This window comes from Pongo pygmaeus, chromosome 7 (assembly GCF_028885625.2).
Source record: "Pongo pygmaeus isolate AG05252 chromosome 7, NHGRI_mPonPyg2-v2.0_pri, whole genome shotgun sequence".
NCBI classification, from domain to species: Eukaryota; Metazoa; Chordata; class Mammalia; order Primates; family Hominidae; genus Pongo; species Pongo pygmaeus.
In genome coordinates, this window is record NC_072380.2 from 102,086,086 (window position 1) to 102,111,304 (window position 25,219).

General features: G+C 35.5%; 1 protein-coding gene across 1 annotated transcript in view; it reads left to right on the forward strand.

The window, feature by feature from the left end:
- RIPK2 (receptor interacting serine/threonine kinase 2) overlaps positions 1-24,758 on the forward strand; it is a 33,720-nt gene extending 8,962 nt beyond the window's left edge. Inside the window, exons 4-11 of the mRNA XM_054498330.2 lie at positions 3,450-3,607; positions 5,454-5,503; positions 6,381-6,542; positions 13,780-13,865; positions 17,762-17,851; positions 20,295-20,388; positions 23,008-23,169; positions 23,770-24,758. Of these exons, the coding sequence (XP_054354305.2) occupies positions 3,450-3,607; positions 5,454-5,503; positions 6,381-6,542; positions 13,780-13,865; positions 17,762-17,851; positions 20,295-20,388; positions 23,008-23,169; positions 23,770-24,107 (1,140 nt within the window). The 3' untranslated portion in view covers positions 24,108-24,758. The remainder of the gene's footprint in view (positions 1-3,449; positions 3,608-5,453; positions 5,504-6,380; positions 6,543-13,779; positions 13,866-17,761; positions 17,852-20,294; positions 20,389-23,007; positions 23,170-23,769) is intronic.
- The last annotated feature ends 461 nt before the right edge of the window (positions 24,759-25,219 follow it).

Consider the following 25,219-nt stretch of genomic DNA (forward strand, 5'->3'; position numbering starts at 1 on the left):
CTTCATTACTCTGTGATAAATGCCCAAGAATGCAAATGCTGGGTCATATGGTAAGGGTGTGTTTAGTTTTTAAAGAAAGTATCCAACTATTTTCCAGAGTGGCTGTACCATTTTACATTCCACCAGCAATGTGTGAGAGATCCAGCTATTCTGCATCATTTTCTAAAGGGATTCCTTGGTTTTCTTACTGTTGAGTTTTGAGAGTTCTGTGTATGTTACATTAGTAGTTCTTCATCAGATATGTAGTTTGCAAATATTTCCTCCCAGTTATAGTTTATCTTTTCATCCTTTTAACAGGGACTTTCACAAAGCAAAATGATAATACCAAATGCCCACCAGCATTTGGTATTATCACTGTTTTCTGTTTAGCTGTTCTAATAGATGCGTAGTGATATCTCATCTAGGTGTTAATTTGCATTTTCCTAACTGCTAATGATATTGAACCCCTTTTTATATGCTAATTTGCCACCCATACGCGGTTTTCAGTGAAATGTCTCTTCATGTCTTAAGCTCATTTTCTAAAGGGATTCCTTGGTTTTCTTACTGTTGAGTTTTGAGAGTTCTGTATATGTTACAGTAGCAGTTCTTCATCAGATATATAGTTTGCAAATATTTCCTCCCAGTTATAGTTTGTCTTTTCATCCTTTTAACAGGGACTTTCACAAAGCAAAAATTTTAATTTTGATGAAGTCCATTTTTTTTCTTTTATGGATCATGCTTTTGCTGTCATCTCTAAGCACTTTTCACCAAGTTCTACTTACTGAAGATTTCCTTTTTTGTTATCTTCTATAAGTTTTATAGTTTTATGTTACATATGTAATCTGTGATCCACCTTGAATTCATTTTTTTATAAGATGCAGGACTTAAGTGCTGAAGACACTGGCTATTGTGATTTCACAGCTATTCTATATCTAACTGAGTATAAATAAAAAGTAGTTTTTGAGTAATTAATACTAAATGTAACTCACCATATTTTTATGTATCATTTTGCTATACTTCTTTTAATAACATATGTAATCAGAAAATTATTATAAATATAAAAAAAGTTCAAAGAAATCAGTAATAGAGAAGTTGAAACCACAGGGAAATTAAAACAAGAAATGTGAGAAAAAATGTGGGAAAAATGTTTATTGAAGACACTCCTCTCCCTAGAATAAAGTGGTAGGGGGAGGGAGAGAGAAGCAAGCTGCTGCCTCAGTATTGCTAAGTAAAAAAGAGACTAATCTATTCCATCAATTATAGAACCATCAAGTAGAAGTACCTTAATGGTCACCTAGTTCTCTGAGCCTTCACTGCAACAATCCCTGTCTCCCAAAGCAGTTATCCTGTAACAGGGAGTCTTAACATCCTTAATTGAATAATTGTGACATTTTCTTAAATGATCAACCAAAATTCCTTCCTGGTTGCTTCCACCCATTGATCCTACTTCAACTTTTTGTGATAAACAGAATAAATCCAATTTAGTTACTTTAGGAAGACAGCCCTTTCAATATTTGAAGATAGCTATGAGCTGTCTCCCAACCCCTCACATACAAGTGCATTTTATCCATCTCCCTGATAAATACCCTTTAGTTCCTTCAACTCGTTTTCTTATTACATGGATTTTAATCCTTGGTGCTATGTAGATGCATCTGTTTGTTTAAATCTCACTTAAATGTTGATCATCAGAACTGAACACAATACTATTTTTGGTGTGGTTTGAAGAATGCAGACTTTAGTGAAAGTGTCATTTCCTTGGCCTTAAATACTTAATAGTTCCTTAATAATTCATCAGCTTTCCAGGGGTAGTCATATCACATGGTTCAAATTGGGCTTAGTGTCAACAAAAAACCCTTGGAGGTTCTTTTTGCCGCATATTGTTGCTTAAGCCACCTCTTCTTAAGGAACAAAGTACACAAAATAATGTACTTTGCAGAATACTTTCTAGATATGATCAAATTTTATCTTGTTAGATTGGAGCAATTGCTTCAGTCTCTTAAGACTGTTTTGAATGTTATTTCTATAATCCGAAGGTTTTAAGTTTCTCTCCAAGTTTTGTGTGATGCTCAAATTTAATTAGCTAGTTTTTTATATCTTTAAGTCATGATTAAATATGAACCAGTACAGAGCTTGAATCAGAGCTGTATCACATGGCCTTAAGAACCTTCATCTGGGTCAATATCAGTCCTTTTGTTAATCTGCGCTTTTGGAGAATACTCATTCAGTTTGTGTGGAATACTAAAAATGCTATTATACAGCCCATATTTCTTCGTTCTGTCCTTAAAAATTTTATGAAAGTCTTTGCTTAACTGCTTTTCTCAGCTGTTCTCATGACTTAGTCATCTTGGTCCTTTTCTGTGAATTCAGTTTTAAAATTCTTGATTATTTTTATTTTTTTTCTTAAATTTACTCTTTTATTGTAACAAATGAATGAAAAATCCATTTATTCCACCCCTCCTTTTTGGGAATGGAGGCCATAATTTTTTTATCTCAAATTCATCTAAATGCTAATAAAAATTATGCATTTTGTTAAAATTGGTAAAAAATATAGGAGGTAAACAATGGAAACAAATGATGTGCTGCATGGAGCTCATTTCACTCTGCTGAATTCTAAAGTATGCAGGTAAAATGTTTTAAGTAATTTCAACGTCTTTTAGGATTTCCCATACTCCCTTGTCAATTAAATATTATTTCTGTTCTTATATTTAGTCTTACATTTTTAAAAAATAAAGTAAAAAATAAGGAAGCTTTTAAATATTTAGTTATAAGATACTGTATAATATGTGCATAAGATTTACAATTGAAGCAAAACTGTACAGGACATATCAAAGGCACAATATTGTCACTGATAATTCTTTAGGCACCCATTGTATTGGACATAAATATGTTTTCTATGCAATTATACTGTTTCCATGAAATACTTCTTTTAGTGATCAGCATAAAATTGTTTAATAATTATCTTTACAATTTTGAGATTTAGCATATTTCTTAATTTAAGGATGCTACCTTTAGGGCATTATTAATACAACTATATAGACCAGAATTGTAAACAATGACCAGTGACAATTGCATGAGATGTGAGTAGACTTGGCAGCTCTGTGAGATGTAGAAAGCACATGGTATCAAGCTATATGTCATGAAAAGTAAGGTGTGCAAGGTACACACTCATTGAGAATATCAGACAAAAAATGCCTCTGTTTAATTTTCAAAAATTAGTCTCTCTTTTGAAATTTGTAATGTTATATTAAACTTTAACTCAGTACGTATTGCTCTTAGAGTTATTTGGCTCAGCAGTATGGAATTTAATTTTGTAAGAAGTTGGAGGAATATATAGAAATAAAATATTAAAATATATTACATTTTCTCTGGTTTGATATCTAAATACAGTGAATATACACAAAGATAGTTGACTTTTGGACTTTTTAAAGAGGAAATTTCTTAATTCAATTATTTGCTCTTTTCCTTTACAGATTGCAGATTTTGGTTTATCAAAATGGCGCATGATGTCCCTCTCACAATCACGAAGTAGCAAATCTGCACCAGAAGGAGGGACAATTATCTATATGCCACCTGAAAACTATGAACCTGGACAAAAATCAAGGGCCAGTATCAAGCACGATATATATAGGTAGAGTAAAGTTGCTTCTGCTCAGAGTTAACCTTGTCTCAGACACAAAATTAGTCAACCAGAATTTTGAAGCTACATTTTAAACTGTGATTTTTATTCTTCTGTCATAATTGTGGTGAAAATAAACTTGAGGCCCCACGGTGATTAATATTTTTCAAATTAAGGAAATTTAATGATTTGCTTTAAGAAATTTTTACATCCTTTAAGAAATGTTAAAGCATCTCTTCTTATCCTATCAATTTATAATATAATAGTTAAGGATTTTTATCATATGTGACTTGGAAATGCAGAGGGAAACAGTGGTTCCTAACATTTTAGCTTTAAGATTCTCAACCTGTTCAACCTTTCAGCTTTTGATATCTATATATCTTTTTAGATAAATAGACAAACTCTTAATCATACTGGGGATATTTCTATTTAAAGAATCCCTAATATTTGTATATGTGTGAATTTTTTATACAACAAATCAATGGGTTTGATAAGATCATATTTTCATATTTCAGATGCATATTACTTATAATCTCATAATGCAGTAATAAGCATAACACATTGTTATTGACACTGGTTATTTAACCAGAATAAAAGGAAGATGATTATTTACACAGGTTTAGGAGATGGGGACATTCACCTCATGTATAAGTTACTCTTATCTCTTTTAATATACTAATGAATGCAAAAGCAGACTCTCTAAATTTGCTCTGAACACATTTTATAGTCCTTTAAATGGCTTTTTGCCATCTTTAGTAAATAACCTGTTAATGAATCATTTTAGGAATGAATGCTATATCTCTACCAGAAAATTATATATTTAATTAAATTGCATATTCCTTTTCTTCAAAAGCATTTTAATTTTTGTTATTTCTCATTAAAACCAAAGCCAGCCAATCCGTTTTAGTGGCTGCACTAAAACAATTCATATAGTGTCTTTTACATTCACATTGTATGAATATAAAAAACTGTCCTTTTATATTTTGTTTTCTGATATTTTTAATTCATTCTGAATGATGTACTGAGGGGAGGGAAAATGTATTTATAGCTTTCTAAGGTAGAGATCATGTTCTACCCAACAATTCTTGAAAGCTGGTTTGATTCTATAAAAATGGGCCAATAAATCTGCCAGTCATTCACTTTGTGAATTTTCCCTTTATGTTCAATTTCAATATTCTCTGTCAGGGAAAAATGAGGAAATATTATTCCTTTATTTGGGTAGGAATTCTCTCTGTACTCCTCGCTCTCCCTGTAACACAAGGTGTTGGTAGTAATAAATTATATGTGTCCATTTTGAATGCATGGTTAATGTTGGGGTGTGGCAAAATTCTTACATCCTATTTAACCATTTATTCTAATTATAAACTCTATGCAGCTTAACCCTGTAATTGACATCTGAAGTTAACCCTGTATTGACATCTGAAATATCTGTAGGCAAGATATTTCCACTACCAAAGAAGATAGTGCTGAGAGCAGAAAAAAAAGCAGTAGAATAGAGCTCCATGAGACAATTTTTTCTTGTTCTTTGTTCTTTGTGAAAAATAATATCATTTAATTAAAGCGCATAGCTTATCTGGGTGTTCAAGAATTAATCCTAGTATTAAATCATCCACAAAAAGTTAATCTTGCATGTAACGTTAAGCTTTTATTACAGTAATTTCCTAATTTTTTAACTTAAAGTTGATTTTGTTTCCAAACTACATGAGCATTTATCATCTTCATTGTATACAGTAATTCTTCGCTGCCTTATCACTTTCAAAAATGGTATCTTCAGTCAGCTTTTAAAAATAGTGCTATTTTAGTTTATTATGCAGAGTTCATTTAACATATGTAACATGTATGTTCTTATGTTAAACAGCTATGCAGTTATCACATGGGAAGTGTTATCCAGAAAACAGCCTTTTGAAGGTAAGTATGTTTTGACTTTTTTATGCTCAATAACATCATGTTAGTAGGTCACTCTCAGAACTATCTAAAAATCATGTTGTTTTAAATCTGCTTATTCATTTTGTGGAAAACACACTAAAACAACAATTTATCAGTTGTGAATGCATTAAATACTGCAAAATATACTGGGTTAAGGATCCAGTTGTGAGTCTACTATATACTGGAAAATGTACTGGATTAAGGATCAGAAAAACCCAGATTTTAATTATTGTTCTGACAGTAATTAGCTCTGTGATCAAGTCACAAAATCTCTTGAGTCCTCATTTTTGTCACCTGCATAATAAGAATTTTAAATTACTATTTCCAAGTTCTAGTCTAGCTGTAAAATTATTTATATGATAATTTAATTACTACCCCCTCTATAAAGACTAGCAACTATTGAAGACTAATCTGTCCTTTTTATTCCCTGAAAATATTGTTTATTTCTTTATTTTGAGGTTTGTGTAGGTCAGCTTGTTGTGTAACAAAAAACAACCTCAGAATATCCATAGCTTATGAAATAAACATTTATTTCTCATTCACATTAAATATTAGTTGCTGTAGCCCTTCTTAGTTCTGCTAGGTTTCACTCAGCTCTGCTTTACAAATACTCTGTTGACCAAATCCAATCACATGGTCAAGCCCAAAATTAATGAGGTAAGGATATAAACTCCTTCCACAGGAATCAGACAAGTCTGGCAATGGTTTGGGGTATATATATTCCTTTTACAGAAAGGGGGGTAAGGCATCATTCCTAAAATTTTAATATTCACTTATTTTTTTTTAGTTAGTTTTAGATGTAAGTAATATGCTGAATCATAATATATTTCTAATGAATGCAATCTATTTGTTTTGACAGATGTCACCAATCCTTTGCAGATAATGTATAGTGTGTCACAAGGACATCGACCTGTTATTAATGAAGAAAGTTTGCCATATGATATACCTCACCGAGCACGTATGATCTCTCTAATAGAAAGTGGATGGGCACAAAATCCAGACGAAAGACCATCTTTCTTAAGTGAGTATATAGTTTTAACCTGGACTCTTTGAATTACAGAATTAGTTAATATACTGTGAATAAAACATTCCTTGAAAAATTGTGCAAATTAGATGACTAGCTAGAAGTTGTTTAAATTATTTTCTGTCTTATCATAGCATTTATATATGAGTAACTCCTTCTAGAGCAGAATTGAGAATTCCTAACAAAAAAGAGAAATCGTGTGATAGGAGTAACAATTTCCTTCATATATTTAACAAATATGTCTTGAACCCCTACCATGTGCTATGTACATACTGGAGTGAGCCCTGGGAACAGAGTAGTAAACAAGACAAACTTTCTGTAGCTAGTTCACATTCTAGTTGAGAAGGCAGAGTGAAAACAAATAAATAAGCAAGATACAGATTGTGACAGTCTTATAAGGAAATAAGCAAGGTAACAGACTAATTAAGGGAGGGAAACAAAGGCCTTTTTTTAGGGGCAAACATTTGAGCTGAGATTTGAAGCTTGAAAAAGAGCCAGTCATTCAAATGCTGAAGAAAGAGTATTCAGTCAAACAAAACAGCAGGCATAAAGGCTCTGAGCCTAGAAGAGGAAAAAGTTTTATATTCTCAAGAAACAATGAGAAGGCCTGTGTGGCTGGAATATAGTGAGCAAGGAAAGGAATTAGATGATATTGGAGAGGTAAGAGAGAGGCTATTGGCCATCATAAAAAGGTTAGATTTTTATTCCAAGTGCAATGGAAAGCCATTAAAGTATCTTTTGCAGGGAAGTGACATGATCTGATAGAAGTTTAGGTGAAATTCTTACTGCTGTGTGGAAAGTTGATTGGAGAAAGGCAAAAGTGGAAGCAAAGAGGCTAGAAAAGAAACTTTCAGGAATATTCTAATTAAGGTGGAAATTCTGAAGACAGAAGAGTTACAGAATTAAGATAGTATTTCAGAGGTAGAATGGATCAGATATCCAAATGTAAATGTAGGAGAAAATCTTCATGACCTAGGGTTAGGCAGAATCTTTAAATATGACATCAAAAATAAATAGGATTCATTAAAAAATTTATAATCAGACTCTGCAAACACTGGAAACTTTTCCACTTCGAAAGGTACTATTGAGAAAAGAGAAGGCCAGGCATTTAGTGTCCACGACTTTAGTCCCAGGTACTTAGGAGGCTGAGGCAGGAGGATCACTTGAGCCCAGGAGTTTGAGGATGTGTAATAGTGCACTGTGATCGTGCCTGTGAAAAGCTACTGCACTCCAACCTGGGCAACATAGCAAGACCTCATTTCCAAAAAAGAAAAAAAAAGCAGAGCCACAGACTGGGAGAACATATTTGCATAACATGTATCTGCTAAAGGGCTTGATTCTGGAATATATAAAAAACCCTGACAAGTCAATAATAGGACATATAGCCCTATTTTTAAATGAGTAAAAGATTTGAATTTCACCAAGAGAGATATACAAATAGCTAAAAAGCACATAAAATGATGCTTAATATTATTAGTCATTTGGAAATGCAAATTAAAACTGCAATGAGTTACCACTTCACACCCACAAAAATAGCTATAATTAAAGACAGAAAATAACAAGTGTTGACAGTGATGTGGCAAAACCAAAATCCGTATACATTGTTGGTGGGAATATAAAATGACGCTGCAGCTTTGGAAAACGGTTTGGCAGTTTCTTAAAAATGAAAGATGAATTTACCATACAACCAAGCAATCCACTAACGGGTAACCCAAGAGAAATGAAAACATATGTTCACAGAGTTGTATGTGATTAGTGATAGCAGCATTGTTTATACTAGCCAGCAAGTAGAAACAGTCATAATTACTGCTGCTATTACTACAACAATACACGAATCTGTTGTTCCAGGAAGAGTCCAGGATCCTAATATAAAATTGAACATCACTAACATATTGATAGTCTGGACTGGTTCATCTAAGAAGGGAATATACATAGCAAAGAGAGGACCCATAGTAGAGCTCTGAGGCATTCCAGTACTTAGAAATTGAGAAGAGGAAGAAGAAAAAGAGATTGAGGAAGAGAAGACAGTAGAGAGTGTAGTCTTTGTGTCTTGGAAGTCAAGGAGGGGTATAGTCAGACATGTCTAATCTGCCAGGAGGCCAGATGAGATAAGCAGGATTTTCCAACATTGTCATCACCGGTAATCCAAACAAATGGAGTTTTAATAGAGATATGTAAACAGAAGACTGATGTACATTTAAAAAAATAGAAAGAAGTGAAGGCAAATATGGACAATTCCAGCAAGATGCTTGGCTCTGAACAGAAGCAGAAAAAAATGAGGTGATAGCTAAAGGATGATATGGGGTCAAAATTTTTTCCTATGGCCAGGCACAGTGGCCCATGCCTGTAATCCCAGCACTTTGGGAGACCAAGGCAGAGGGATTACTTGAGTTCTGGAGTTCCAGACCAGCCTAGGCAACACAGCAAGACCTTGTCTCAACAAAAACAAAACAAAACAAAACAAAAAATTAAAAAATTAGCCAGACATGGTGCGTTGCCTGTAATCCCAGCTGCTTGGGAGGCTGAGGCAGGAGGATTGCTTGAGCCCAAAATGTTGAGGCTGCAGTGAGCTATGATTGTGCCACCGCACTTGCACTCCAGCCTAGCTGACAAAGCAAAATGCTGTTTCTTAAAAAAAAAAAAAAAAATCCTGGAGAAAGATAAGATTGCTAGTCAAATGATCCAGTAGAGAGTCAGAGATTGTCAGTGCAAGAACTGAGAGAGAGTATCAGAAACAGAATGCTGGAGAGGTGGAGGAAATGGTATTCAGAATGCAAGTGATACTGTTTACATTTGTATGAGTATACAAACACTTTTTTCTACTCTAAGAGAAATGAGGTTGGAGAGATGGATACAAGTACAAGAAGTTTGTAGATCTGGTTGTAGAACCCTGAAGGAATTCCCTCTCATGGCTTCTATTTTCTCAGTGTAGTATGAGAGCAGATGATCAGGTAGCTCAAAGGAAACATGGAGGATGGGATGTAAGAGGTTGAAAAAGGGAAGATAAAGTACAATGCCTATTACCCCTGCCTTCCTTTTCTAAGTTCAGAATATATTAAGAAAAAGCCGAGGAAGAAAGATAGTGGTGATCAGAATATCAGTTTCATTACTGATAAAGCTAATTGGAGAATGTACCTTTAGATCTGCAGCCAAATGGGCTTGGTAGCATTTTACCCCTACAGTTGATAGCTTTACCAGCCCACCAGAGGCCTCACCCTGCTTCTACATAGGGAAGCAGAAAATGTATGCATTCTTTAGGCAAGCTGACTTTTAAAAGAAGGAGAAAACTGCAAAGGGACCAAATAAGCATGCTCAGTTTTTCTCCAAGATTAACAAATGGAGTAAGTCTGAGGGGCAGAAAGGAGCTGCAAGAATTCCTCCTATACTTCTCCTTCCTGAGGATTGAACTGGAAATGTCATCTTCCTGTTGGAAACATGAAGAAAAGGACTTAACAGTACAAGATAATTATGTAAGACAGCAATTCTCAAACTTTTAGATCTCAAGACTCTTCAAAATTACTGAGGACTTCAAAGAGTTTTTGTATGTGTGGGTAATATCTATTAGCATTTACTGTATTAGAAATTAAAACCAAGGAATTTTAAAATGTAGGAATATACAAGAACACATTCCATTATCTGTTGAAGCAGTGATCTTATCACACCTTATTTATGGGCCTCTGGATAAATCCACTATATACTTGTTTGGGGATGACAGTGAACAGGGAAAATAATGTCTTAGTACTTGTTATTTGGAATATAGTTTTGACTTCGCGAACCCTCAGGAACCACCCCTGCCAGGGGTCCCTGGACCACACTTTAAGAACCACTTATCTATGAGAACAGAATAGTAGATGTATTTAGGAAGCAAAATAGGATTGCTGAGAAGCGGTATTTAGTGTCTAGTTTGGGCCGTTAATTTAGAGAAACCAGCGACCCCACTTCTGGTCAAGATGGAGTAACAGGGGCCAATTTACCCTCCTGCCTGAAACAACCAAAAAACCTAGACAAAATATGTGAAACAATGGTTTTTAAGACACTAAATATCAGGAAACAAAGAGCAGCAATCTCTGATGGATGGGAAACAAATGAAGTGAGCCTTCCAATTGCCCAGCTTCCTGCCTTGAGAGTTTCTAGATGCAGCATGGGGAGAGGAGACAGGTGGAACCCAGTGGACACTCAGGGTCAAGGAGACAGGGATGACAGTGTGGGTAGACCAAGGCAGATAGACTTCATAGGACATTGCACCAGAAGGGAAAAGGTACACAGAGGGAGAACCCCAGAGATTTGCAGAGGGTTCCTCTCAAGTATTCTGTGGAGCACTGATCAGTACAGGGTGAAGTCAGTAAGTCAAAAGCCAAAATCTTCAGTGAGCATAGGAGAAAAGCAGAAGTTTGCAGAGAAGTAAGTATTGCCTAATGGCATGAACTTTAGAGGATCTAGAATTTTCACAGAAAGAAGAAATTACGATTTGGAAATGGCAAAGAGAGGATAACAGAGATATGTACCCTTCCTCATGGCTCTGGAAAGAAAGAAATAAAATGTGAACCCATTACCTTAGCAACTTTTGATTTGTAAATATAATGCTGATGAACAATGGATATAAGTATTGAATGAAAAATACAATGCATTTTTTTTAATAACAAGAACTCAGTTTATTTTTAAACTGTCTTAACTGAAATGGCCTATAAACATATCCAGCTTTATGTCTAATAGTACAGTGTGAGTGTGTGTGTGTGTGTGTGTGTGTGTGTGTGTGTGTGTTTAATTTATCACATTTCTTACAAAGTACTGTTGTCTGCCTTAGACATTTTTCATTTATAGCCGTTGGGATGCTACTGGTTTTGTTGTTATTGTTAGGTTTTGAACTTTGTTTTTAAATGGAAGTACAACTTTTTTTTCCTAGGATGACTGTTTCCCATTTTCAGTGGGAAGGTACCATCATTGATTTATAAACACACTACTGCCTATACAGCCTGTCAGTTTTATTTTAAGGCTCTGGTGTATATTGGAATGTTGAAAAGCAGGTTCTGGGAACCCAAAAGGGAAAGGAAGAATAAAAAATCAATAATAGGGAAAGTTGAAGTGTATTCAATAAACAAATTCTGTCAATATGACCAAATGGAAGAACATGAAATTACAAAGGGATCTCTAGATACCAGAGTAAGCACAAGATGCCTACTTTTGGTTAAACCTACTGAAAAGAAATGAAAAGTTCACAATGAAAGAAATTTTAATAAAAAAATAAAGGAAGCTTGAAAAACTAAAAGCAAGCAATATTTTTCCTTTTAAAAAAAAATAGGTTAACTGAATTAAGGAAAAGGAAGATCAGTAAACCTTTGTTGAAAAAGTGACTAGAGAGTATACATTCTGAAAATGGATTTAACTGTTCAATTAATGTACATATTAAATGGCAAAGTAACACAGTAGCAGAGAGGACTCATATAATAAAGATTCTTTTTTTCAAAAGCCTATCAAAGTATAATTTACTTACCATAAAATTTATTTATACATTCATTGGCTTTTTAGTATTAATAATTTTACAGTTTGCAACCATTACTATAATCCAGTTTTAAAGTATTTCCATCACCCCCTACAAAATCCCTCCTAACTATTTGCAGTCACTGCCTGTTCTCACCGCTAACCCTAGGTAACCAGTAATCTATTCTCTGTCTTTCTAGATTTGCCTTTTCTGGATATTTCATATAAATGGAATGATAACAATGTATGGTCCTTTTGCATCTGGCTCTTTTCACACTTAGCATAATGTTTTTCAGGTTCATCCAGGTTTCGGCATGAATCATAGTTCAGTAATTTATTGTTGAATAATACTTCATCATATGGATGTATCCAATTTTGTTGATCCATTGGCCAGTTGATGAACATTTTGATTGTTTCTACTTGTTGCCTATATGCATAATGCTGCTATGACTGTTCACATACAAGTCTGTGAACATATGTTTTCATTTCTTTTGGTTAATTATCTGTGAGTAGAATTGCTGGGTTATATGATAAATTTATCTTTAATTTTTAAGAAACTGCCAAACTGTTTTCCAAAGTAGCTGCATTATCTTATTCCCACCAGCAATGTATGAGGGTTTCATTTTCTCCACGTCACTGTCAACACTTCTTATTTTCCTTTTAATTATATTTTAGTGAGTATGGAGTGATATCTCATTGCAGTTTTAAAGTGCCTTTTCTTATGATGCTAAGCATCTTTTCATGTGCTTCTTGAAGACATTTGTATATCTCCTTTAGTGAAATTCAAATCTTTTCTTGTTTTTTAATTTTGCTATTTTTCCTATTATTGAGTGTCATGGGTCTGTATATATTGTAGATACAAACCCTTTAGCAGATACATGATGTGGAAATATAGTGGCAAGGCTGCAGCTTATCTTTTTATTTTTTCTTAATACTGTCTTGAAGTGCAAAAGTGTTCAAATTTTTTGAAGTCCAATTTTTAGGGGTTTTTTTTTTTATTTATTTTTTTTTTTTTGAGATGGAGTCTTGCTCTGTTGCCCAGGCTGGAGTGCAGTGGCACAATCTCGGCTCACTGCAAGCTCCACCTCCTGGGTTCACACCATTCTTCTGCCTCAGCCTCCCGAGTAGCTGGGACTGCAGGTGCCCACCACCACGCCTAGCTAATTTTTTTTTTGTATTTTTAGTAGAGACGGGGTTTCACTGTGTTAGCCAGGATGGTCTCAATCTCCTGACCTTGTGATCTGCCCGCCTCGGCCTCCCAAAGTGCTGGGATAACAGGCGTGAGCCACCATGCCCGGCCCAATTTTCAAGTTTTTTAATGGATTTCATTTTTGATATCATATCTAAAAACTCTGCCTAACCCAAGATCATGAGGATTTTCTCCTATGTTTATATTTAGGTGTATGGTCCATTTCAAGTTAGTTTTTATGTGTAGTGTGATATAAGTATCTAAATTTATCTGTTTCCAGGTGTATATCCAACTGTTTTAGCATCATTTATTGAAAAGGCTATCCTATCCTTTCCCCATTTAATTGGCTTAGCACGTTTGTCCAAAAACAGGTGTTTTTAGATTCTCAACCCTATTCCATTGTTGCTTATGTCTATCTTTATGTCAGTAATAAAAGCTCGTAAAACAGCTGAATGTCATCACTTTGGGGAAAAACTGACTTGAGGCCTTGTACATTAAATGTTAGCATTTCACTTTAATAATTAGAAGCAATCTGAACTCAACCTGTATTTTTTTTCTCTTATGTAGAATGTTTAATAGAACTTGAACCAGTTTTGAGAACATTTGAAGAGATAACTCTTCTTGAAGCTGTTATTCAGCTAAAGAAAACAAAGGTAAGTTGCTAAATGAAATGCTGGAAATTAGAAATTTAAACAACTATATAATATTCATGGAGATTTTTAGTTAAGTGTAGTTTTTAATATATATACTTTACACAGATATAAGCTACAGTTTTGGAGTGAGAAAATTTACCAGTGACTATGAATACTACTTTTCCTTTGTCACCAAAAGCTTTTCTATTTCATTCAAATGGCCACCTTCAGATTTTAAAGACATTTCCAGGACTGGGCGTGGTAACTCACACCTGTAATCCCAGCACTTTGAAGGCCAAGGCAAGTGAATCACTTGAGCCCAGGAGTTCGAGACCAGCTGGGCCACATAGCAGGACCCCACCTTTATTTAAAATGTTAAAAAAAAAAAAAAAAGACATTTCCAGAACCCTTATATATCAGACGTAAATTTAAAAATGTATAATCACAGCCAGTTGTGTGCAATGAATGCACTGAGCCATTAGAGGCGTTTGTTTGTTTTTTAATGTACATTTATTTTCCTAAAGTTGTAATGCCTAGAGAATAATAGCTGTCTGGGTTCTCACACTTCTCTTTTTATTTAATGTACATTTTTTTCTGAGATTCATTGCCAAGTTTAGCTGTAGAATTTTTATTATATTTGAGACCAAAGTGTGTTTGTGGTTTATTTTTTCATTTTTCCTCTCAAACACTTCATGTTTTATAGACCAAGGTAGCAGTAACAGTTGATATGAATTACCTAGGACAGTTGTATTAAATATTCAGTCTGATTCTTGTGGGTAGGAACAATTGAAGGGACCTATTACTACAGGGTTTGTTTTTTTTTAATATTACTCAAAATTGTTTAAAAAGCAACCACAGCTCATTAGGGCAAGTGCTAAACTATGCTTACTTTGCCCTAATGAACTGTGGTTTGTTAGGGGATATAGGTTTCATTAAATTGTACTTAATATACGATATAAAAACCAGCAGTTAGCCAAACTCTTGGGGTGTGAACAAGTAACATCTACAATTTTTATCACCAATGACATTGCTTGCCTGCCCCTTGTGGGTTGCTGGATCTAGTGACATAACCCTTGGTTTCAAAGGGAAATGCATAAAGGAAGGAACTAAAGAGGAACTGTGTTTTCATTCTTTTAATAACTTTTCACTGGCTCCACCACTTCTGAGTAGGTAGTGTTTTCCAGAGAATACCAATCTCTCTCTTCCTTAATAGATTCAATTTTTTGTTTTTTTTGTTTGTTTGTTTGTTTTTAGTTTTTGAAGACAGGTCTCCCTCTGTCACCTAGGCTGGAGTGCCATGACAGGATCATAGCTCACTGCAACCTCGAAGTGCTGGGCTCAAGCAGTCCTCCCACCTCAGCGTCTCCAATAGCTTGAAACTACAGGCGTGGGCTACCACACTCAGCTACTTTTTAAGTTGCCATATTTTTTCCACTTAGGATTGTTCTTTTTTTAAAAAAAATCTTGTATCAATTCTGTGATACTTATAGGGCAAGAATATCATCTGATTTTTGTAGATAAGATAACTAAGGTACAGTAGTCTCCCCTTATCCATGGGAGATACATTCCGAGACCCTGGTAAATGCCTGAAACCATGGGTAGCACTGAACCCTATGTACATATATACCTATCATACATACATACATACTTTTCCCGTGCATATATACCTATGATAAGGTTTAATTTATAAGATAGGCACAGTAATACATTAACAATAACCGATAATAAAGTAGAACAATTCTAACAATATTCTGGCATCACTATTCTTGCACTTTGGGCCATTAGTAGTAAGAGTTGACTTAATTAGTAATAAGAGTTATTTGACCAGCCTAGGCAACATGGCAAAAAAACATAACAAAACAAAACAAAAAATATAGCTGGGTGTGGTGGCACATGCCTGTAGTCGTAGCTACTGAGGGCTGAGATAGGAGGATCACTTGAACCCAGGAGGTAGAGGCTATAGTGAGCTGCCACTCCAGCCAGGGTGACAGAGTAAGACCCTGTCTCAAAAAAAAAAGTTACTTGAGTACAAGCACTGTGATCCTGACAGTTGTTCTGATACTAACAGAGTGGTAGCTTATACAGCATGGATATGCTGGACAAAGGGATGATTCACATCCTGGGTGGAATGGAGCTGTAGGTTCATCATACTACTTAGAACTGCATGTGATTTAAAACTTATGAATTATTTCCAGAATTTTACATTTAATATTTTCAAACCACAGTTGAGCAAGGGTAATGGAAACTGCGGAAAGTGAAACCAAGATAAGAGGGGGACTACCGTATAGGGAAGTTAGTCACTTATGTACACCTCACACAGTAAGCTAATGTCAGGGACAACAGTAGAACATGAATTAAATAAGATTCTTCATAAAGAAATTTCTGAGCTAGGTGTGATGGTACATGCCTATAGTCCCAGTTACTCTGAAAGCTGAAGCAGGAGGATCTCTTGAGCCCAGGAGTTCCAGTCCAACCTGGGCAACATACCAAGACCCTGTCTCTTAAGAAAAAAAAAAAAAAAAAAAAATTCTGAAAGCCAAAATTAGTAGGGAAATTTGTTTTGAGTTTCCTACATTTTTTCAACTCTTGGAATCAGCTCCTGTAATTTATGTTTTCCTAGGTAATTGGCTTCTAAATCTTGAATAATAAACACTGAATAAACATAGTTTTTCTTCAATTGTTCATTTCTTCTTCAGGACTGATTCACTAGTTCACAAGTAATTTGAATTATCATAACTGATCAGTTATGAAAAACTGTTACTAATTCAAGGATATTGCATTATCAGAAATGTTTTGGCAAATTTTACAAGCAGAGGAAAACCTCACATAACAGAGATAAAACCAAAAACTCATTTTAAAGGGTCATATAACAATATATTTATAGATGTTTATTGAACTGCTGTGTATAAAGCCCTGTGCTAGGTACATTATATACACAGATGAATACGAGTAATTTCCTCCTGAAGTTCCTTAGCCATGTAAATGGAGTATGCAGTCATAAATGTGCATAATGGATGGCTGGGTGTGAATTCACCAGTTTCCAAATTCTGAAGAGTAGTTGACATTATGATGGTCTGGGGAAGAAAATGATTGATAGGTTTGTTTTTAAATCACTGAGTAGTGATGGAAACTAATCCAAGCCTAGCTTATATAGACAGGAATAAATCACTTAATTTTAACATAAAAGAATAGTATTTAAGTAAATCATCTACTCAGCAGCTACCATTTATTGAATGCTTACAATAATGTTTGGGCCTTTTTGCATATATTACTTTTCATTTTCCTCACAGTAGTCCTTCAAAACAGGAATTTTTCTCTCCAGTGTACAGATAAGTAAACTGAGATTAAATCTAATGTCTCACATCAAACAGATGTGGGACTCTAAATCACATCTGATTGGCTCCATGGCCCCGCCATTCCATTATTGACACTCTACCTCCTTTACTTAGTCCAAGCCTCAATCTCTTAACTATAAAATGAAAATAATAATAGTACTTACAGGCACAGTGCCTAAAATGTGGTAAATACTTAATTATAGATAGACATACAATCACGCTCCCAAAAATTCCCAAAAATTTATTAAGTACCTAGTTTATACCAGATATTTCATATTTGTAAGCTCAATCTCTAGAACCATCCTGCATGTAGGTATTATTAGATTTCGAGGATGAAGTTCTGAGACACTGAGAGAAGGTAACCAATTAATATGAGCCAGGATTCAAAGTCTGTGTTTCTAAAGTTATTTCCGCTGTTCTACACTGTCTTTTCCTTCAGTTATATGTTATATTCTCAACTCTTTATATTTTCTTTCCATGTATTTTGTACAAACATATAAAATGTGTTAGATTGTATTTTACTTCTATAATTTCCTAATCATCTCCAGTTAAAGTGTATATATATTTATGTATTCATTACAGTTACAGAGTGTTTCAAGTGCCATTCACCTATGTGACAAGAAGAAAAAGGAATTATCTCTGAACATACCTGTAAATCATGGTCCACAAGAGGTAAAAAAAAAAAAAGAAGGTTATATTAAACTCAAAATGTGAGAAGAATTTGAAAAAATCATTTGGTCTAAGTCCTTCTTTTATAGAAGGAATACTAAAGCCCAGGGAACTTTTAGGGTTTGTTTGGTAGCTCATGTCAATCTCCAACTTGAAACCCAGCTCTACTGATTCTCAATTCATTGTTCATCCCATCAAATTACAATTATTGCTTCTTTGTTTGGCATTGAGTTCTGTCCCTGTCATTGTTTTATACAGTAAATGATATCCCAGGGTAGTATGTAGGCAAATCATTGATTACAGTTTTAACACTGTATTTATGCTACCTTGTTCTTACCTCTTATAATAATTAATGAGAGGAAAACATTGCTGCACAGGAAGAAAGATCTCTTTAGTAGCATTCAATCAGACTTATATTAGTCTGAATTAGTAATTTCTTTTAAGAATGTATATGTATGTTCATTTTACAGAATTAGAAAAGTAACATAGATTGAGCATCCCTAATCCAAAAATCCAAAGCACTCCACAGTCCAAAACTTTGAACACCAACATGATGCCACAAGTGGAAAATTCCACACCTGTATTGGTCTGTTTAGTGTTGCTATAACGAAATACCTGAGGCTAGGTAATTTATAAAGAAAAGAGGTTTATTTGGCTCACAATTCTGGTAGCCAGAAAGTCCAGGATTGGGCAGCTGCATCTGATGAGGACCTTAGGCCGCTTGCACTCATGTTGGAAAGTGAAAGGGGAGCGAGCTATGCAGAGAAATCACATGGTGAGACAGGATGCAGGAGAGTGAAAATGAGGAAGTCAGGTTCTTTAACAGCTTGCTCTCTCAGGAATCCATTCACCACTTCCAGAATGGCACCAAGCTATTCATGAGGGATCTTCCCCCATGACCCCAACACCTCCCATTAAGCCCCACCTCCCAGCACCACTACATTGGGGATCAAATTTCAACGTGAGATTTAGTGGGGACAAACAAACCATATCAAACCATAGCAACATCTGACCTCATATGATGGGCCACAGTCAAAACATAGTTTCACGGGTGGACACGATGGCTCAAGTCTGTAATCCCAGAACTTTGGGAGGCCAAGGTGGGTGGATCACTTGAGGTCAGGAGTTCGAGACCAGCCTGGCCAACATGGCAAAACCCCATCTCTACTAAACATATAAAAATTAGCTGGGCATGGTGGCGTATGCCTGTAATCCCAGCTACTCGGGGGGTTGAGGCAGGAGAATTGCTTGAACGAGCCAAGATCGCACCACTGTAGTCCACCCTGGGAGACTCCACCTCAAAAAAAAAACTTTGTTTCAGGCACAAAATTATTTTAAAATATAGAATTAAGTTACCTTCAGGCTGTGTGTATAAGGTGTATATGAAACATAAATGAATTTTATATTTAGACTTGGGTCCCAACCCCAAGATATCTCATTATATATATACAAATATTCCAAAATCTGAAAAAAATCCAAAATTCCAAACACATCTGGTTCCAAGCATTTCAGATAAGGGATACTCAACCCTTATCTGAACCTTAAAGCATAGTATATCACATTTTTAATCACTTGATGTACAGTATTTCATTTGATCCTTGAGCCCATTCATGCATATTTTTAGATAGACAGTGCAGATAATAGAGCCAAAAACCCGAGAGCCAGAGAGGTTAAATACCTTATTGAAAGTTAGCTAGTGATTCCATGACAGAGCTAGGAGTAAAATTCTCCATTACTTTTTCCATGTTTTCCTGTGCCTCCATGTGGAAGGAACCTGAGGTGCTGAGAACAGGCATTTCTAAATCTGTAGGAGACCAGACTTGCAGATACCAAATTTCTCATTCACTATTCTAGCTACTGGCTGCAGCATCTGAGATCATGTAGAAAATACTGAAAAAATAATTATTTCTAATGTTTCATTATTCCCCTATTTCCCCCATTTGCATTAATTAAGAAAATAAGTTTATCTCTGTTGGTTATTTATAGATGTATGTGTTTCTTTAATTTTGTAAAGTATAATTTTTAGTAGTTTTGTAGGTTGACCACAATGGCTCACACCTATAATTCCAGCACTTTGTGTGGCCAAGGCTGGTGCATCACTTGATCACAGGAGTTTGAGACCAGCCTGGGCAACGTAGCGAAACCCCATTTCTACGAAAGATACAAAATTTAGCATGGTGTGGTGGTGTGCACCTATAATCCCAGCTATTCAGGAGGCTGAGATGAGATGGGAGGTTCACCTGAGTTCAGGAGGGCGGGGCTGCAGTGAGCCTAGGTTGTGCCACTGCACTCCAGACTGGGCAACAGAGTGAGACCCTGTCTGGAAAAAAAAAAAAAAATAGTAGTTTTTATCTTCATTTGTGATAAGCCACAAACAAGAACTATTTAGAAATTAAAGCGCTATAATTTTTATTAACCTAAACCCTTTATTTTTTATTTACTTTAGGAATCATGTGGATCCTCTCAGCTCCATGAAAATAGTGGTTCTCCTGAAACTTCAAGGTCCCTGCCAGCTCCTCAAGACAATGAGTTTTTATCTAGTATGTAGATTTTCCAATCATTATTTACTTGCAAGTTTTCCATATTCTTTCAAAATCATATTTCTGGCAAGCAGTCATGATTTCTATGGAACTTTAATTTGCATATATAACTCATTTTTTAAAGTGACAGAGTCTAAAGATATGAAAATAGTAGTGTCATATTCAACAAATACATTTAAGTTTTAAGGCATTATGTTTGGCCAGGCGCAGTGGTTCACACCTATAATCCCAGCATGTTGGATGGCCAAGGTGGGCAGATCACCTGAGGTCAGGAGTTTGAGACCAGCCTGGCCAACATGGTGAAACCCCATCTCTATTAAAAATACAAAAATTAGCCGGGCATGGTGGTCGGCACCTGTAGTCTCAGCTACTTCAGAGGCTGAGGCAGAAAGATCGCTTGAACCTGGGAGGGAGTTTGCAGTGAGCCGAGATTGCACCACCACACTCCATCCTGGGCGACAGAGTGAGACTCTGTGTCAAAAAATAAATTTTAAAAAACAGGCATTATGTTAGACACTGCCAGAAAATGTCTGCAAAAAAATCTCTTACAAGAAAAAGGAGAAATGTTTCTAAATAACTATTATATGAGATAGTGATATAAGAGAGACGTGGATCTAGAGCTATGGTAGTACAGTGGAAGAGTAACACTGTACAAAGGACTTTCACAACAACCTTGTGAGAGAAATGTCCTCATTTTACATATTTAAGGACTCTGGATCACATAGCTAGTAGCTGGCACATCTAAGACTTTTGATAAATATTATCATGTCACTCTACTCTACCATGTTGTCATCATGAAATTATTTCTGGCTGAAGGCTGGATCTGTAATTACAAAGGATAGGCATTCCAGGCAAAAGGAACAACATACAGGTACAGAAGCAAGAAAATACAGAGAACAGTGAGTAATTTGGTTTAGCTAGTAAAGAAGGTGAATGAAAGAAGATAAGAGCTAAGTAGATTGGAGTCATATCATCAGGAATTCTAACTTTTAGCTAAACTATTTGGACTTTTTTACTTGGGTAGGAAGCAACTATTGCAATTTTTTGAGCAAGGGAGTGACATAAAATTTTTTACTTTGAGAAGATTCATTCTGGCTGGAATGTGTAGGATATTTTGAAAGGAAAAGGAAACTTGAGATGGGGAGATCAGTTAGGAGACTATTACTGTAGTACCCGTGAGAGATTATTAAGAACCGATACAGAGTGAAAGAAAGGAGGGGTGGTATGTGAGATGTTATAGACAACTAGATGATAGGACTTTGTAACTTTTCACTTAGAGGAGCGATGAGAGAAAAAAGAGGTAAAGCCAAATGAATTGTTAAGCCTGGGGACTGGGAGAACATTGGTGCCATTAAAAGAAATAGAAGTTAAAACAGGCTGCATGTGGTGGCTCACACTTGTAATCCCAGCATTTTGCGAGGCCAAGGTGGGCAAATCACTTGAGGCCAGGAGTTCAAGACCAGCCTGGCCAACATGCCAGAACCCCATCTCTACTAAAAATACAAAAAAATTAGCGGGTATGGTGGTGCACACCTGTAATCCCAGCTCCTCGGGAGGCTGAGGCACAAGAATCGCTTGAACCCGGAAGGCAGGGCTTGCAGTGAGCTGAGATTGCGCCACTGCACTCCATCCTGAGTGACAGAGCAAGATTCTATCTCAATTAAAAAAAAAAAAAGTTAAAACAAGTTTTAGAGTTAAGACGAATAATTATACTTTTAATTTTTTTTTTTTTTTTTTAATTTGAGGTACTAGGAGCACACAAAGGGTTGATGGCCAGAGGGCTTTTGAAAATATAACACTAAGGTTCCTGGCTGGGTGTGGTGGCTCACACCTGTAATCCTAGAACTTTGGGAGGCTGAGACAGGTGAATCACCTGAGGTCACGAGTTCAAGACCAGCCTGGCCAACATGGTGAAATCCCATCTCTACTAAAAATACAGAAATTAGCCAGCTGTGGTAGCATGCAACTGTAATCCCAGCTACTTAAGAGGCTGAGGCAGGAGAATTGCTTGAACCTGAGAGGTGGAGGTTGCAGTGAGCTGAGATCACAACCATTGCACTCCAGCCTGGGTGACAAAAGCAAAACTCCATCTAAGAAAGAGAGAGAGACAGAGAGAGAGAGAGAGGGAGGGAGGGAGGAAGGAAGGAAGGAAAGAAGGAAGGAAGGAAATATAAGACAAAAGTTCAGTGAAGACAGAAAATGTAATTATGTGGATTTGGGAATAGAGGGGATGATTAAGTCCCTGAGGCTGAGTGGGATTGCCAGAAGAGAAACTAGAAAGACAGACATCATATATAGATTTAGAGAACATACTTAAACTTCAGAAGGAGTAAGAAGACACACAGGAAAAATATGGGACTATGTGAAGAAGTAAAATTCTATGATTTATAATTTACATAGGACAGACAATTGCTGACAGAAATTGTAGTGAAAGCATTTCATATAAACCCTTTTTTGTTTTAAGAAATATCTACTTGAAGAATTAGGTTTCTGAACCAGCCTTAATATTAGTGGAAACTAAAGACATTGGAGCCTACCTTCTGTCTGCTCAGATGTTGACATGTTAACCAATAGGAATTTCTAAGGAGTATTCTAACTTGAAGATGTTGTATTTTGTAGGAAAAGCTCAGGACTGTTCTTTTATGAAGCTGCATCACTGTCCTGGAAATCACAGTTGGGATAGCACCATTTCTGCATCTCAAAGGGCTGCATTCTGTGATCACAAGACCACTCCATGCTCTTCAGCAATAATAAATCCACTCTCAACTGCAGGAAACTCAGGTAAATATTTACTGTGAAACACCTTGTAAGTGATGCCATTTACCTTACGTATCTGTTTTCAGTGGATTTACCATACAATGAGGTTTATTTGTCTTTATTTCCTCAACATGATAAATACATACCTTCTTAAGTAGGAAAACAAATCCCAGGAGATGGGAATGATGACATGGCCCAAATGGTATTCTATGAACATCTAAATAGGGAGGCAGTGCTAAGAGGAAGTATTAACATATTACTAATGGTAAAGTTATTTTTGTTTATTTAACAGATTTGCAGGTATCTTTTATATTTGAAATAAAATGGACATCAAACAAAACTGAACAAATCCCAGAAGATAGGAATGATGACATAAAGTGGTTTTTGCCCCGTGATTTATACCATAGGAAAAGGCAGTGCCTTTTCTGGGGAGTGAGGGAGAGATGACCCAAATCTCTGAATGTTTCCTGAAAAATGACAGCATTCCCCAAAGTATTGGTGTTCCATATTGGCACAATCATAGGAAAATTAGGTTTTATGCTTTATTTATTTTTCATGGAATTTTACTTATTGCTATGTATCTGTCCTCACCTTTTAAGTTATTCATTCCTTGTTCTTTTTCAGAACGTCTGCAGCCTGGTATAGCCCAGCAGTGGATCCAGAGCAAAAGGGAAGACATTGTGAACCAAATGACAGAAGCCTGCCTTAACCAGTCGCTAGATGCCCTTCTGTCCAGGGACTTGATCATGAAAGAGGACTATGAACTTGTTAGTACCAAGCCTACAAGGACCTCAAAAGTCAGACAATTACTAGACACTACTGACATCCAAGGAGAAGAATTTGCCAAAGTTATAGTACAAAAGTTGAAAGATAACAAACAAATGGGTCTTCAGCCTTACCCGGAAATACTTGTGGTTTCTAGATCACCATCTTTAAATTTACTTCAAAATAAAAGCATGTAAGTGACTGTTTTTCAAGAAGAAAAGTGTTTTATAAAAGGATATTTATATCTCTGTTGCTTTGACTTTTTTTATATAAAATCCGTGAGTATTAAAGCTTTACTGAAGGTTCTTCGGGTAAATATTAGTCTCCCTCCATGACACTGCAGTATTTTTTTAAATTAATACCAGTAAAAAGTTTGAATTTTGCTACATAGTTCAATTTTTATGTCTCTTTTGTTAACAGAAACCACTTTTAAAGGATAGTAATTATTCTTCTTGTTCATAACAGTGCCTTAAAGTATGATGTATTTCTGATGGAAGCCATTTTCACATTCATGTTCCTCATGGATTATTTGTTACTTGTCTAAGATGCAATTTGATTTTATGAAATATATACCCTTTACCCACCAGAAACAGTACAGAATCCCTGCCCTAAAATCCCAGGCTTAATTGCCCTACAAAGGGTTATTAATTTAAAACTCCATTATTAGGATTACATTTTAAAGTTTTATTTATGAATTCCCTTTAAAAAAGATATTTCAAAGGTAAAACAATACAATATAAAGAAAAAAATAAATATATTAATACCGGCTGTCTGTCCCCATTTTTAACCTCAGCCTTCCCTACTGTCATCAACAACCAAGCTAAATAAAGTCAACAGCCTGATGTGTATCCTTCTGTCCCTTTCTTCCTGCTTATATTTAGAACATATGCTCATTTGGGAAAGGATCTTTCTGCATATTATTATTATAATAATACATCATATGGCAACCTGCTTTTTGCATTTAATAGTACAGCCTTCCAGATCAGATATGGCTCTAACTTACTCTTTTTACTTGCTGCCTAATACCCACAGTTTTTATTTTCTTAATTTGTCCATATCAAATTTAGCCCAAACAATAAAAGTACGGTGTGAGCACTTTTTTGGTTAATGGGTTATATTACTATAGGAGAACTTACAAGGAATAATAGCCCTTCTCTGAAACTGCATAGCAAAGTCAGCAGAAAGTGAGATACAGAATAAATTTGAAAAGATGAACTTTCAAGAAGCAACAGACCCACAACCTGAAAAGTTTGAATAAAAGAAATTAGATGCCATTGAGGCAATTAAATATTAATTAGAAATATAAGTA